This window comes from Salminus brasiliensis, chromosome 13 (assembly GCF_030463535.1).
Source record: "Salminus brasiliensis chromosome 13, fSalBra1.hap2, whole genome shotgun sequence".
Classification (NCBI taxonomy): Eukaryota; Metazoa; Chordata; class Actinopteri; order Characiformes; family Bryconidae; genus Salminus; species Salminus brasiliensis.
This window is the reverse complement of record NC_132890.1, coordinates 9,555,108-9,570,776: the sequence shown is the minus strand read 5'-3', so window position 1 is coordinate 9,570,776 and position 15,669 is coordinate 9,555,108. Positions and strand designations below refer to the sequence as shown.

The 15,669-nt window shown below is 41.1% G+C and overlaps 2 protein-coding genes across 3 annotated transcripts; one reads left to right on the top strand and one right to left on the bottom strand.

Annotated features, from left to right (window-relative positions):
* The first annotated feature begins 3,397 nt into the window (after positions 1-3,397).
* On the top strand, positions 3,398-10,318 carry tph2 (tryptophan hydroxylase 2 (tryptophan 5-monooxygenase)). 2 transcript variants are annotated; one of them, XM_072695032.1, is made up of 11 exons: positions 3,398-3,574; positions 4,347-4,487; positions 4,988-5,171; positions 5,357-5,496; positions 5,593-5,660; positions 6,569-6,765; positions 7,797-7,932; positions 8,137-8,263; positions 8,818-8,913; positions 8,993-9,126; positions 9,279-10,318. In XM_072695032.1, exons 1-11 carry the CDS (start codon positions 3,473-3,475, stop codon positions 9,451-9,453), a joined length of 1,500 nt encoding a protein of 499 aa, XP_072551133.1. In that variant the 5' UTR covers positions 3,398-3,472; the 3' UTR covers positions 9,454-10,318. The 2 variants fall into 2 exon arrangements, with proteins under 2 accessions (XP_072551133.1, XP_072551134.1); XM_072695033.1 differs by having other exon boundaries at positions 3,423-3,574; positions 5,396-5,496.
* On the bottom strand, positions 9,971-13,936 carry LOC140574943 (apoptosis facilitator Bcl-2-like protein 14). The gene is made up of 5 exons (XM_072695034.1): positions 13,489-13,936; positions 13,321-13,407; positions 13,139-13,200; positions 12,750-13,022; positions 9,971-10,711 (listed from the first exon to the last, which is right to left on the bottom strand). The coding sequence occupies exons 1-5, from the start codon at positions 13,685-13,687 to the stop codon at positions 10,673-10,675; spliced, it is 660 nt and encodes a 219-aa protein (XP_072551135.1). The 5' UTR covers positions 13,688-13,936; the 3' UTR covers positions 9,971-10,672.
* Between the last annotated feature and the right edge of the window lie 1,733 nt (positions 13,937-15,669).

The following is a 15,669-nucleotide window of genomic DNA, read 5'->3' as shown; positions in this document are numbered from 1 at the left end:
ATTAAGATTGGAATGGCCCTCGCAAAGTCCTGACCTGTGCCAGGTAATACATTTACATTTATGGCATTTAGCTGACGCTCTTAGGTTACTCATATTACAGAGGTGGGTCAGTGTAGTGTTAGGAGTCTGGCCCAAGGACTCTTATTGGTGTAGCGCAGCATAGTCACCCAGACCGGGAATCGAACCCCAGTCTCCCACATGGTGTGGTAGCTTAGTGGCAGGTAGTGGTGTTATCTGTTGCGCCACACCAACCACTACGATTGAAATTGAATTGAAACAATTGAAATTGAAATTGAAACAATGTTGCTTAGAAGAATCCTGCCAGAAGCTTGTTGGTGGCTTCCAAACACATTTGGTTAAGGTGCAATTAACGTATACTTTATGTATATTATTAACCTGTTGTTGTTGAAATCCCCCTAATTTGTTTTTCTAATAATGATTCTGCACTTGAAAATAACAGCACAAAACATTAAGCCCAACGTCGCCATTATGTTCATGTCCATGATGGCTGTATCTCCAACAAATATGTTTGTGAGTAGTACATTACACCAATCAGCCATAACATTAGTACCACCTACAGACAAAAAATGATGATTATTGATTATCTTTATCTACCATGGCATCAGGCAGGAAGTGAACAGTCGGTTCTTGAAGGTGATGTATGTGATAACAGCTGAAAAACCGGGGCTCTGTGATGGCTAGGCGACTGGGTCCGAACATCTTTAAAACATCAGGCAGGGCTTGTGGGTTTTCTTTTTGATATGCAACCAAAAGTGGTCCAAGCAAATGATAACTAATGAACCAGCGACAGGGTCATGAGCACCTAAGGCCTATTGATGTGATCCATGAAGGCCTCACCTCACAACTTGCAGGACTTAAAGGATGTGCTGCTGACGTCTTGGTGCCACAGGAAGGACCTTCTTCAGAGGTCTTGTGATCAGATCTGTTGTGTGGCACAAGTGGACCTACTCAATATTAGGCCGGTAGTGCTAATGTTATGGCTGGGTGGCGTACGTGATAGGCACAGTAAACAGTAGATCTATCCCTGAGGTGCCACTTCAGATGATGAACTGGGTTAAGTAATGTCAGTTTGAATTGTGCTTCTTCACTAAAAATGCACAATTGGAAATCTGAGTGGCATTTAAACTGTGGCTGTTTGATGTATCGGACTGGTTTCTGACATTCTTTTCCGTCGGTGACATTTTGAAATGTGATGGGGAAGAAAGGGGAGGGGAGAAAATCCTAACCGAGGACCATAGTATCTTTTATCGGCTCATAACAGGATTGCATGCTCACAACAAAGACACCCAGAATCGCCTCCCCAACTCCTAGCACTTTCATTTCCTGTCCCACAGGAAATTGCCTCAGCGCCGACTGATAGCTTTCTCCCCAGAGCTGTAATTTTATCTTTCCTCCAGCTTTCTTTCATTAAAGAAACGCCTGCAATCTGCACTACAGCAAACACCCCGTTCATTCAGCAGAGAGTCAAAACAGTGTGCGTCAGAGCAGAATGCTTAGCATCAGTTCTTACGTCCCTCGCTTTGACTTTTGTTCACTGACATAATGAACAGTACAGCCAGTTTAGCAGTGGATGCTCCTTAATTCTGGGTATTTTCATTTATATAAACTGTGATAATCCCATAGTTTGTGTCATTTTTTAAGGAGGGAGGCCCGTAGTTTTCATCCCAGCTTCATTTGAGTATAGATACTCATAGATATTAGTTTGAAAAATCCAAAAGCATTGGTGAGAAAGTATCCTCACATGCAGACTGCTTAACCAAGCCCATTATGTTGGCTAGCACTCACTGACCAGAAGGAAGGAAGAACTTTTGGAGGAAGGATTCATGGTCAGTCATGATTGTGCTGTCTGTTTGTGTCTTTGCTATCGTAACGACGGGACAAGTACGCCTTGCGCCACTCAAAACGCACAAAAGGCATGTACTAGGTCTCCTAATTAATCATGGGTGTGTTTTGGGCTTAACATGCAATAAACCAATCAGCGTGTAACCTGCCATTCCCTTTAAGAGCCAGGTGCGGTCTGACTTTGGCGGATTGCTATTTCAATGGTGCAAATCGGGGGTGTACGCGCGCTGGGCTGCACGCACCTGTGCTGACAATTCACTGTTGACTGTTGACGTCTGCCTAGGTTGTTTTCAGTCAGTGGCGCTCCTGTGTTTTCTGATGCCAAGATAGCAACACCCCAGAAATTGACCTGAACATACCTCATTTCGAGACCACCACGCCCATCAGCGTAGATATATACGCAAGTAGTGATGCTGTTTAAACGGCTTAGATGGAAGGCGTGAAAATAGACTGTTGGCGGGGTGTAGGATAGCAAGATAGGGCCCTGTGTAACTGTTAAGCATGGTGGTGGTAACATCCTACACTGGAGAGTTTGGCTGCCAGTGGAACATGCTCAAGTATATGAAAGTAAGATGTATGTATATATTATCTTACCATTAGTGGAATGAGTTGTGGTGAAAAATGTGTACAACTGGCCCCAAAGATAAATCAGCATAGTTGGGGTGTTTATTTTTAATCATTTAACATGTGTAGTGACTATTTCCTCTCCTGTAAATGCAATTGAGGATAGGTACAAGGTTTCCATGTCAATAATACTTGAGTACAAGTACAAACGTAAATACACATCCTTGACAGACAACACACTTCACATTTTAGTGCATTTATTGACTGTTTTTTTAACAACATAAAATGTCATGTCCAGAAATTATATTAATAATAGTTAATATGGCAATTTAAATATAGCATTTCCTGCTAATTCTAGAGCACATTTTATTCATTTGCTGAAATGCGGTATTTAAAGTGTGCCTGGTGTACAAGGGGTAGAGGATGTGCCCTCATTTTACTCCAAAATGTCAAACTAAGAATACCCTCTCAATGTGAGATTCTCACTGCATTGACTGTATGACAGTTGTCACTATAGGTACCTCATTAACTGATTCAGGCATTTAGTTTTTTGGGATTTTTTTAATTGGTCAGAGCAGAAAGTACTCAGATCTGGTCAGGGCTTTGTTGTGCAGATCTACGTAAAGTGAATTAACGCTGAAATTACATGATGAGTAAGGGCACTGACGTAACAGCTTTTCTTAATGAAGGAGGCACCAGCCCATCTGAAATCAATATAAGCACCACAGTGTGAGACGTGAGACCTTTATCAGGTTTTATCAGCATCCTTCGTCACGCTATATAAGCCCTGCTCTGCCACTGCCGGGGGAGGTGGAGTGCAAGGTAGAGTGGCTCACCAAGACAGTTCTCCCAAATGGCTTCAGAGGTGCAGAAGAAGAAGAAGGGATCTGAGGCAGTCCCCATGTCTTCCGAAATGCAGGGCAAGAACAAGCCCCAAGACACTATGCCTGTGCCAGCTGACCTGCAGAACCAGAAGAAGGGTCCAGAGATCCCCAAGTCGCCTGTGGGACTGCTGAGGAAGAGGGGTCAGGAAGCGGTCCCGAAGATGCAGCCAGCTATGATGATGTTCTCCAGCAAGTACTGGGCACGCCGAGGATTATCTCTGGATTCTGCCATGTTTGATCAGCAGCACCTCGGAAGCAATATGGTAAGGATTAGGATGGTGCTCCCGTGGTGTTCCAAAGTTTCTGATTATTTTGCATATCCCAGATGGAGTCGAGTGTGAGATTACAGGCAGTAACTGAGGTCCTGAGGTCTTTATGCAGAAAGACTGAGACTCCAGTATCTGACAGTATTTGGTAGGACTTGTGTAGAACACCTTGTAGCATGTGAAGGGTTTAGGGTCAAAAATGCATCAAAGGGCATTTTCTTCCTTTTTTATTTTATAGAAAAAAAAGTTGGGATGAGCTTTGCTTTACAATCATTGATTTGCCATTATCTGACATTAGTAAAACATTTTTTGTTTATTATGATTAATTTGTAATTCCATAATTCATGTTGGAATATAACCCTTTGTGTATCTCTAAAATAGCAACTTTAAAATGGTAAGTCAATGTAAAAATATTTAACTCTGAACCATTTTGGAGCATTTCTATTGGTCCATTTATCATTACATTTAATATAAAGAACAACTGCCAGATTCACATTATGTCAGAAAGTAAAAATCATTAAAAAAGAAATGGAGATACAAGGTTTTTGCACAACATGAAGAATATGCTCAGTCAGAAGTCATTCCTGCTATTCTACAGATGAAGCGTCTGAGAGTATGGTACTTACGGACAGGTAACTGCTACTGTAAAACGATAGTCTCATTATTTTGGTATGAACCATCACTGTGCTCAGACTTCACAGGAGCTCTGGGTAAGAGTCAAACCATAGACATCAGTCATCAGCCAGACTCTCCCCACACTTTTGTGCAGCTTCGTAGGACGTCCTTTAGTCGCATAGATGAGAAACCTGACAAAGAGGGGGGCTCCATTCTCGATTCTGGGAAGACAGCTGTGATTTTCTCTCTGAAGAACGAAGTGGGCTGTCTGGTGAAGGCCCTGCGGCTCTTTCAGGTTAGTGACCATCTCAGCTTCCCAGGAGAGATGGTGGGATGAGGGGAAAACAATGGAAATGTGACTTATACTTTACATACAAAGGAATTTAAGTGAATGTATGGCTCTGTATCAAAATCCTACTCATGTTAAATTGGAAGTATGGAGCCAAGAATGTACTTGAGGTATCTGTAAAGGTCCAAAAGCATTTCAGCTTAAGTAAAAAGCAAATGTATTAACAAAATGCCTTACCATTAGTGGGATGTGGCGTGTGGTGAATTCCAGAAATGAATAGAAATGAGCAGAGATTTGCAGAAAAATGCTATATTTAAAGTGCTTGCTGTACCTGGATGTACAGGATGTACAGGATGTACAGGATGTGGGGTGCCCAAACTTTTGCACACACCTATTTTCCAGCCCCAATAACTAAACTAGAAGCTGGGACAAATTCCCATTATTAGTGAACGACAACCTACGGATGTATTGCTCATGTGAACGTTCTGTTGGCATGGCTGCTGTAGGAGAAGCACGTGAACTTGGCCCACATCGAGTCACGCAAATCGAAGCGGGTCACCACGGAGGTGGAGATCTACGCAGAGTGCAACTGCACCAAGAAGGAGTTCAATGAGCTGGTGCAGCACCTCAAAGATCACGTCAACATTATCTCGTACAACACACCTCAACATGTGTGGTCATCAGAGACCGGTGAGTCTGTCACCTGCAGACATGAGACATGTGCACCAGCATGTTTGCATCTGAGGCGAACATCTAAAGCCATCCTGCTGTACAAACACGTGAAGGCCTTGCTATTCTGCCACAGAGAGTTTGACATTGCTACAGTGAATGGCTGTGATACTTGTGATAATGCTTCTCCTGACTCTTTATTCTAGACTGTTTGGACTGTGTGTGTGTTTTGGGTGGGTTGCCAGATGGGGAAGGAGTGCCCTGGTTTCCCCAGAAGATCTTTGAGCTGGACCAGTGCTCTCACAGAGTGCTCATGTATGGCTCGGAGCTGGATGCTGACCATCCGGTTGGTAAACTGCTAAATTCAAGGGCATTTATGAAAGCAATAATGTGCTTGGTCCACTCCTTTACATAGGTTTACGTATGTTTCCTCTCCCTGCAGGGCTTTAAAGACAACGTATATCGGCAGAGGAGGAAGTACTTTGTGGAGGTCGCAATGAACTACAAATTGTTAGTAACTCACGGATAGATGTCAAATATATGACTTTAAAATATGTGTAATTATTTTACATATTCAAATATATTGGGCATTTTTAAATATTGGGCGTGCACTACATAGACAAATCTATTGGGACACCTGCTCTTTCTTGATTTCTTCTGAAATTATGGGTATTAAAACTTTTGTTGGAGTAACTGTCTGAGCATTGCTGTAAGGATTTGATTGCATTCGGCAGCAAGGGCGCCAATTAATGAGGTCAAGATATTGGATAAATAGCACTACCTCATCCCCAACTCCCCAACTCATCCCAAAAGTACTGGATCGAGCACCACCATCCATCATTCCAGGGAACACAGCTCCACTGCTGCACAGCTCAGTGCTGGGGGGCTTTATACCCCTCTAGACCATGCTTGGCATTAAGAGGCATAATGCCAGTAGGTTTATGTTTATCTGCTCCAGAAAGTCCTATTCTATTGGCAGTACGTCTCTACCGGAGCAAGACAAGCTGTGTGTGTGCATTTGCACATCTGGTGCAACTTAAAGTAGTTGAACACATTAATTAGAAGTGGTGTCCACAAAAATTTGGACACACAGTGTTTATTAAATATATACACTGTCATTGGAAATATTTACTTCATGTGGTATATGTACATATACCAATGTAAAGATATGTATTTTCCATTATGTATGTGTGCATATGATACTTGATACAGTATGACAAAATGTATGACCAATCCTCGTGCATATGGGCATACATGGCCATATATCAGATTTCTGTACGGGTAGTATCAGAGCTCTGTAGAGCAGGGTTGTTTTTATGACCCAATGGCAGGCATCGTGTAAAGTGCAGGCGGTCAGTCCACACATAGTTTACATGTGACCCTATCCATATGCTTAGCAAATTCTTTTTATGCCACAGTGGGCAGCCAATCCCACGCATCGAGTATACGGCAGAGGAGGTGAAGACTTGGGGAGTGGTGTTCCGGGAGCTGACTAAACTGTACCCCACCCACGCCTGCCGCGAGTATCTGAAAAACCTCCCACTGCTCACGAAGCACTGTGGGTACAGAGAGGATAATATCCCTCAGCTAGAAGATGTGTCTCTCTTTCTAAGAGGTAAGTGCTTCATGCAACGCTAATCCCATCTGAGATTATATAACATGCAGATATTTATACCCTCATGAAAAAGAACAGTTGCTACAGGAATATCTACAGCAGTCCTATAAGAATCCTACAAGGAATTTAGACAATTACTGTAAATGACTAGGATGTTACACAAGTATTACACAGTACTGTAAGATCAGGAATAATATGAACAGAAAACTTGCATAAGTAAGCAGAGCTCTAAATAATTTCTAAAAAGATTCTAGAAGTTACAGTTTTAATATCAGTTACACACGCATATACCGATCTGCCATAACATTAAAACCCCTGACAGTGAAGTGAAGTGAAGAACATTGTTTATTTGGTTCCAGGTGCACCTGTCAATAGGTAGGATCTTCATATTAGGCAGCAAGTGAAACATCAGTTCTTAAGACTGACGTGTTGGAAGCAGGAGAAATGGGCAAGCATAAAGATCTGAGCCACTTTGGCAAGGGTCAAAATTGTGATGGTTAGACAGCTGGGTCAGAACATCTTCAAAACATCAGGCAGGCCTTGAGGGAGGTTCCCAGTATGCAGTGGGTCAGTACTTACCAAAAGTGTTTGAAGAAATACTTACAGGACTTGGATTTGATGCTAACCACAGAACACCTTGTTCCTTGAGGAACATTTGAAGGTTCTTCAGTTTGAAACTGTGGAGGAACCTCGTAAGGTACTTTGTTGAACCTTTAAGAAATTTCGTTTTTAGAAGAAAAAGGTTTTGTCATTGAAGGTTCCTCAAAGCACCTTAAGAGGTTCCTCCACAGTTTCAACCCTCCAAATGTTTCTCAAGCAACCAGGTGTCCTGGGGTTAGTATCAGATCCTTTTAACAGGGTTCAGAGGTTTTGTGGAGGTTTTGTGGAGACCATGTCCATGTCCAGTTCTGAGCCATTTTAGCTAAACAGGAAATCTAAACTATATCAGGCATTAGGTTTTTAGGTTTTGATGTTATGGCTGATGAGTGTTTAAAAATTTTAATTCGTAAAGCCATTACATCTGTTTCTAGAGCGGTCCGGATTTACAGTGCGACCTGTGGCAGGATACCTGTCACCTAGAGACTTCCTGGCTGGACTGGCCTATCGAGTGTTCAACTGCACTCAGTATGTGCGCCACAGCACTGACCCACTCTACACACCAGAGCCGTGAGTACTGTCCGGACCCTCATTGCATCCTTTCCCATTTGAGTGTCATTTCATAGCCTAGGTTTGAGACAGTATTTGCTTTGTGCAATTCAAAATGTCAAAATATTCAAATTGCTCGTCATTTTTTATCATACATATAAAACAGTTGTGCTCTTCCAGTTTTATTGAATAGTTTGTGTTACATATTTCACACTTGGCTCTCAGGGACACCTGTCATGAGCTCCTGGGCCATGTGCCCCTTCTAGCAGATCCCAAGTTCGCCCAGTTCTCCCAAGAAATTGGCTTGGCCTCTCTGGGGGCTTCAGATGAAGATGTACAGAAGCTCGCTACAGTAAGTGCAAGCAAAAGCTGGCTTTCATCTCATGTGTGGGGCTTTAAATGTCACCAAGCCTACCTTAGTGACAGACTCTCATCAAAATACAGTGATTATACCAAAGAGAGAAGGTCACAGGGGTTTGTGGTGGCATTTAACCAGCTTTCCACTGTCATGATCTGCCCTATAGCGGCGCATTTGCATTGAGTTTAATCTTCAGTGTGGGGCAATTTCAGCCTGGAATATTTAAAGTAAGGTTTGGGACTTTAGAAAACAATAGACTGGGACATTGAACTGAACTGCATTCTAGCTTATGGGACCATTGTATTGTGCATTGCATGTTAGCTTGGAGCTATTTTTAAAAAGTATACAGTATATGTGTTTATGTGTATTAAATCTAGTAGAAAGCCTTCTTTGGACAGTAGAGACAGGTCCATATAAAGCAGAAGAAACAATTAATGAGCAGGTGTCTCAATACTTTTATCCACATAGCATGGTTGATGGTTAAAACGTCTTGCACACCATCTGCCGTCTGTAATGCTCCTTTTGCATCATTTTCATCTTCTGTTCAGTGCTATTTCTTCACCATTGAGTTCGGCTTGTGCAAACAAGACGGCCAACTGAGAGCCTACGGAGCAGGACTGCTGTCTTCCATCGGAGAGCTAAGGGTACATGCATAGTCCTTTATTTAGCATTGTCAACACTCTCCACTACCAGCATCATAACTAGCCTTTTGTGAATCCACAGCATGCATTGTCGGACAAAGCTGTGGTGAAGCCGTTTGACCCCAGGACCACTTGCTACCAGGAGTGCCTCATCACAACTTTCCAAGACGTGTACTTTGTCTCTGACAGTTTTGAAGAAGCCAAAGAGAAAATGAGGTAAAATGACTCACACTTTGCGGTTTAGTTCACATTTCTTGGAAACACTCTTATAAAAGGATTCAGTAAATTGGGAAGTGTTGACATACGGACCGATGTGCGAGCTTGAACAATGACAAAGGACTGCATGATGCTATGGTTCCTCTTTGCAGGGAATTTGCCAAATCTATCAAGAGGCCCTTCTCTGTCTACTACAACCCCTACACCCAGAGCATCGACCTTCTGAAGGACACCAGGAGCATTGAGAACGTGGTGCAGGACCTCCGCAGTGACCTCACCACTGTCTGTGACGCCCTGGGAAAAATGAACAAATACCTTGGAATCTAGAACTGTCTGGAATTAGTCCAAGACGTATTTTAGATGCTCTGAACTACAAACTAAACTGCAGTGAAGTTGTATTACGTATAATAAACAAGTGGCTGGTGGTGTGCTTTTAGCGGGACCCAAATGGAGACAGAGTTCAATCTTCCAGTCCAGTGTCCTCATGGGTCTGCCGGCTTTCGTGACCGGGTTACTTCTATCATTTACATAGCAGCCAGTGTTACAGATGCTGTAGGCCGCATGTCTGCTCCAGTCCGTGTATGTGGTTGCTGACTGTGATTAGCACAACATAGGATTGTATAATCTAATTGTCAAAACCTCCTGCCCATTAGACCCAACTTCATTATGACTGAAAAACAGAAGGTCTGCAGACAGTAAGTCAGAAATACACCTCGCTCCGATCCAGGCAATTCACGGCACTGTCTGATTCGCAGACCATCTACTGTACTGCACAGATAGCCATTAGTCATCAACCATATGGACGGTAATGGAGGAGTGAAACACAGAAAATGATGCAGACATCTCAATTCCACAGTTTTATTGCAGTTTTACTGAGTTGGTACATTTCTACTGTTGACCAGGATTGCATTTATCATAACTGGCCTATATGAAAACTGTATTCATTCTTTGTGTCTCCATGTGAGCCTGATATATGCTTACAATAGAGTAATCATAACTGAAAATGTGTTTCATATTAAGTTGCAGCGGACAGGCTAAAGTGATTGTTATTGTGCAGGTATACATAAATTAATCATGATTTCAAAATCATGAAAACATCGCCAAAAAGCAGTGAGAATGCATACAGTCCATTTGTATGGAAATTGCGTTGTGGTGCTTGCTTTATTCATGGTGGAAAAAATTGTATGTCAAATTCTTGGTCAATAAAATACTATATTTTAAGTGTTTTAAGAATCAGGTTGTCCAGTTAATTGTGACAAATGCTTGCCACACACAATCTTAAAGACTGTTAATTAACATTCACCATAAGCCGCACTGCTCACTGTTTTGTCAGTCTTCAAAACTTGAAATCTGAACTAATATTTAACACTAAAAAGGTGCAAGGCAGGTCAGCCATGCATGCAAAAATGATCAGCGAAGCAACTTACTGTTGCTTCTGTTTCACAGAAATGGGTCGCACATTGCGACCCCCTGACGCCTGTACTGCACAGATGTTTAATCAGCTCTCAGGAGGTAGTCAAAATCAACCTTCTTGTGGTGTCCCTTTTCACGGATCATCACTTTCATCTCTGTTAAACACTTTTTCCTGTAGTAGAAAAACAAAAAAAAACAGACTTAGTGGAAAGTCAAAGTTTCACAAAACCTCAGCTGTACAGTATTCAGTAACTTATACAGTATGATATGATCAATACAATGTCCAGTTCAAATCTTTACTGAGCTTCTAACATATAGTTCAAGCTGAAACTCGTTTATGTGCACTTCAACGGGGATGGACAAAGAAGGCTAAATATTAATGTTTATATTTACATAGTAATATTTACATAATCAAGTTATAATACATAATCATTTACATATTAATGTTTTTTTGCAGAGATAATGGCATGTCAAAAAAAAAGGGTAGAAAGTTCATTTTAAAGACTGAATTACATGAACTACAGTGGAACTTCTTGGTACATCCAGCATTAATCTGTACGGGGACCAATGTTTATTTCCTGCTTTGACTTCACTAATTCACTATTTAAGGTTAAAATGCATCTTTTAAAAACATTATTCCCTCAGTAATTTATAATAAATAAAATCATTTCAATATATATATATATATATATATATATATATATATATATATATATATATATATATATATATATCCATTAATATTTCAAGTACATGGAATTGTGTAATTGTATCTACAGTGGCTAACCCAAACAATAAAGTCATCTTACATTTATAGATTTTAAAGATTCCGATTTTTTTTGCTCAAATGTCACAGTGGCTGACCCGATCAAAAATTCTTGAGTGAAATTAATTACATTGTTTAAAGCAACTGAAGATTAAAAATCTGTCTGGAAGAAGATGTTTGCCTATACTGACCCCAAACACAATGAGGAGGGTGGTTTTAGTAGCCAAAGAATCTCCACAGATCACATTTGGGGAACCTGGGGAGTTGGGGGACTTCTACCCATTTACATTTACATTTAAGACATTTAGCAGACGCTCTTATCCAGAGCAATTTACAAAAGTGCTTTGCTTATTCACCCAAGAACAACTTCAGAGCTAGTTTGAGTAGGCTAAAAAATCAAAGATACCTCTAAGTTTAGACACTACTAAACACTCTACCACTCTACTCTACTCTACCCAACTCCAATCCGACACTAAAAGTGGGTTTGGTGAAGATACAGACAGTCATGCAAACAAGTCTCTCATACCCACTTTTAGGTACGGTGGTGGAGGTGTTTTATCTTTCAGTGGTCCTGGACAACTTGTTTGTTTATTATTATGGACTACATCCCGTTCCACATAGTGAATAAAACAGCAGCAGTTTAACATTCAAGTACTAGTCCCAAATACAAAGACACTCAGGCCACATTTACATTACCAGGCTGAAGTGACTCAAATCACATTTTTTTTGCCTTAATAAGACACAGATCTTCAGGGCTGTGTGGACATATAAAATCTGACCCTTTCAAATGAGTATTCGAGTCAGTTTTATATGTGGCCCTGTTATGTATCTGATGAGTCATTTTGTCTGTATGCATGCACTTACTGCTGTTATCATTAGCCAGTACAGGCAGCACTGCAAAACAACAGAGGCGACATGCAGCAACCTGCGCATGCATACCGACATGCTGCCCACATCTGAAACTGTAATTATACTGGCACTATATTTAGGTGCCCGTATCAGCACCATTTTTGCTACAGTATCGGGATCAGTGCAACAAAGTAATTAACAATTACTGTTAATATTTTAAATGAAATCTCTAACGTTGTACAGACGTTTACCAAAAGTACAAATATTTATGGAATGCACTTTAGTCACTGCACACCTCACACCTGTGCGCCTAGAGCTGGGTCCAAAACTGTGCCCTATTCACTATCCCCTCCAGATCACTATTTAGAGCACTATTACAGAGAACAGACTTCTGCAAGGTAGTGGACGATTTCGGACACCTTCATTGTTGGCTGACAGTAGATGATAGTCTTCCCCTGCAATCTTCAAACCAATCAGAAACCGAATATTTAGCAGTGCGTTTTCAGACACCACTATAAACTCTCCAACCCCCAAAGTAGTGCACTAATAGGCCACAGTTTCTGACACAGCTTAGAGGAATATAGCCAGAGCTTACCCAGCCACCATGCTGCTGAATCCATTGTGCAAAATTCTGGTGCAGGTACTGGGCCCCAAATCCCATAACTCTGTTCATAGGTTGCAGGTCCAGAGCTCTCAGCCTGCTGGTCATCTCAAAGGTCCAGGCAATCTGAGTTTTCTGCTCACCTACATCATCTTTTTCCTTGCGGGAGGGCACCACACTGCCGATGAAGGATGAGACCAGTTTCTCAAACACGCTGTAAGAGAAGGAGTTCTGGAGATACCGCAGAAGCTCATGGTCTCTTTGAATCTGACACAGGATGAGGCAAAGTGAGAGAGGACAAGAAAGGGGAGCGCTGATCAGTGGAAGTACTAGTGCTGACCAATAGCTAGAACTATTGATGAAGGTGAACTGAGGTACATTACCCTTTCATTCAACTCGTCACCAGACTCCTTCAATAACTCGACAAGCCTCTGGATCACAGATTCTGGATTCATAAAGGAGGACCAAGCAGAAGATGTCGTCATTTACAGTATCGACTCTTTAGAGGTCTGACATAGATATAGACACAGACATCAGCATCATCTTACTGATGAGACAAACCTACCACCACCATCTGTTACCACGTCATCCGGAACCAGAGGTGCTCCATCTACAATGTGGGCCAGGTTCTCAACCACATCACCAAATTCGCCTGTTTTTAAAGAGATAAGACACTGAAATAAGTGCTGGTCATTGTAGCCAGATTTTGGTGCTCTGTGTACACCTGCATTACCTGTATCAGCAGACGAATCCGCAGCTAGGACAACCTTCCATGTTGTTTCCTGCAGTCTCTCTGGAGCTGGAGCACACATAGGGCGGATTGCAGGCTTTTCTCTGGTTCTTGACTTTCTTCTACCGCAATACTTCTCAAGGAGCAGATATTCATAACAATCCATAAGAAGCTGGCCGTCAACTGAGATGTTGGCCTCCATGTTTCCAGCTGCACACCACACACACTCCTCCCGGTACCGAAAACTGCTGCTTAAGGCACTACCGGGTAAAATCTCCTGTACAGCAAGGTTACGCTTAGCTTAAACACTTTTCACTCGTTACAGGACGTCAAACTCCAGCTCTCCAGCTCCTCTAGGCTTCAGGAAGCACGCCCTGAATCCTGGACTGCTACGAAACAGCTGGTTTTTATGCAAATCCACCAAGTTTCACTTTCAAACCAACTTCCGTTCACTGTGCGCGTGCTTGTGTCTGACTGACCTGCTTTTCACCTTAAAGGTGTAACAAACCTTTAAGTAGAAAGTGGTTTGGGTTATTATTTTTTAATTATAATAAAATGAGATATAAAACTGATGAACGCTGAAAGTCTCATATACGTTAATTAACTTAATTAACATATAAAAAAAAATGTTATCTGAGTTATTTTTAGCACCTCTATGGCGACAAGTCTCTCCTCCTTCTGTATGATTGGCCAACGGAGATATTTTTGAGTATGAACTGCAGCCAATCACAGCGCAGGAGACGATATTTGTCAAAACAAAATTCGAATTTCTGATATCAATTATGATTTTCAATCTAGCAATATTATCAGATCTACAGAACTATAAAGGTGATTATGACTAGTCACATTGCAAGGACAGTATCCTTAATGTAATTTTACCATTAATGGACATGAAATTTCATTCTTGAGTATTTTAAGTAAAAAAAATCTGCAATTACTTTTAGCAGTATAAACAATTTTTTTTTTTAAATAAGTAACATTATTGTTACTATAGTCAAAATTGTAGATATTGAAACACATTATTTCAGAGATCTGAAACTACATATCTTGATTTACATGTGGACCTGGACTTTTTACTAGTAAGAATTACAGTGTGGATATCTGGAAATCTACTGAAATTTCTATTTATGACATCATTTGACAATATGAATATGCAAACTCTTTTTTTTGTTTTTTGTTTTTTAGATTTGTAGATCTGATATCATTACTGGAAAATTATTTTTTATTTCTTGTAGGAAAACCTGCTTTGTTGAAAACTGAAATTTAAGTTACGGCCTGTATCGCTGGTAACATTATTTTCAGTTTTATAATAAATGACACCAGAGCTAATAGCTTGATACCAGTACTGATACTTGTAAATTGTAAATTGTGCATTTAAAAGGTAAATTCTTTATGATTTCTACAGCGAAAAACAGTAAATATGTCACAGTAGACAGTAAACATAAACAATTGTAGTTGAAAACATACTAAACGTGCCTGTTTAGTATGTTGAGCTGCTTCAGATTACCTCAGGTGGAAAAATAAATGCTTTAAATGCAAAACAGAGTTTTAGTTTAGATAAACAAAAGTAATATTTTCCTAAAATAACCAAAGGGCATGGTAAAGCATTCCTCTGCGAGGCTGAAGACTTGCATGTGGCTCATTCAAGTCCTTCTTGAAGTCTTTCAAGACTCCAACTAGAGCATATTTACGAACTGCTGTCAATGCAACATCAACAGACAGCCGAGCATGCTTGGAGGAAAAGACGAACTGCTAGGTATTGCTATGTGAGAGTTAATTACCCAAACAAACTAGAAGCTAGACTAGAAGACTAGAAGCCCTCCTAGAGACAGGACTTACTGTAGCAAAATATTGTTTCCTAACGAGCAGTCGTTTCTGAATGCACTCGCTGAAGACTATAAATAATGATTTGCCAGTAGACTTGTGAGACCTGCTAGTGACTTGTTTACCATTTATTCAGTATAACGCAGTAAATCCACAGTCTGAAAAGTCTGAGACTGTCCAGCCAGCCTCCACATCCCCACCTGTGCCCTGACTGAGTCACCAAACACACACACATATAGCATTGTCCTTTGTACCCTACAGACTCTTTCTTCTCGCAGTGACTGTGGCAGTCTGGAGGTTTTCCATGTGGTAAATGAAGTGTTCAAAGCTAAGATGAGCCACTGGCTCTGGTTCTGAAAT

What these genes read in the sequence shown, in the direction of transcription:
- tph2 (XM_072695032.1), top strand. Translation starts at nt 3,473, where the DNA reads ATGCAGCCAGCTATGATGATGTTCTCCAGCAAGTACTGGGCACGCCGA. An exon ending in AGGCCCTGCGGCTCTTTCAG is followed by an intron (nt 4,488 to 4,987) that starts GTTAGTGACCAT and finishes TGGCTGCTGTAG; the next exon opens with GAGAAGCACGTGAACTTGGC. An exon ending in GTCGCAATGAACTACAAATT is followed by an intron (nt 5,661 to 6,568) that starts GTTAGTAACTCA and finishes TTTATGCCACAG; the next exon opens with TGGGCAGCCAATCCCACGCA.
- LOC140574943 (XM_072695034.1), bottom strand. Translation starts at nt 13,687, where the DNA reads ATGGAGGCCAACATCTCAGTTGACGGCCAGCTTCTTATGGATTGTTAT. An exon ending in CGTGGTAACAGATGGTGGTG is followed by an intron (nt 13,201 to 13,320) that starts GTAGGTTTGTCT and finishes TTATGAATCCAG; the next exon opens with AATCTGTGATCCAGAGGCTT. An exon ending in GTGACGAGTTGAATGAAAGG is followed by an intron (nt 13,023 to 13,138) that starts GTAATGTACCTC and finishes ATCCTGTGTCAG; the next exon opens with ATTCAAAGAGACCATGAGCT.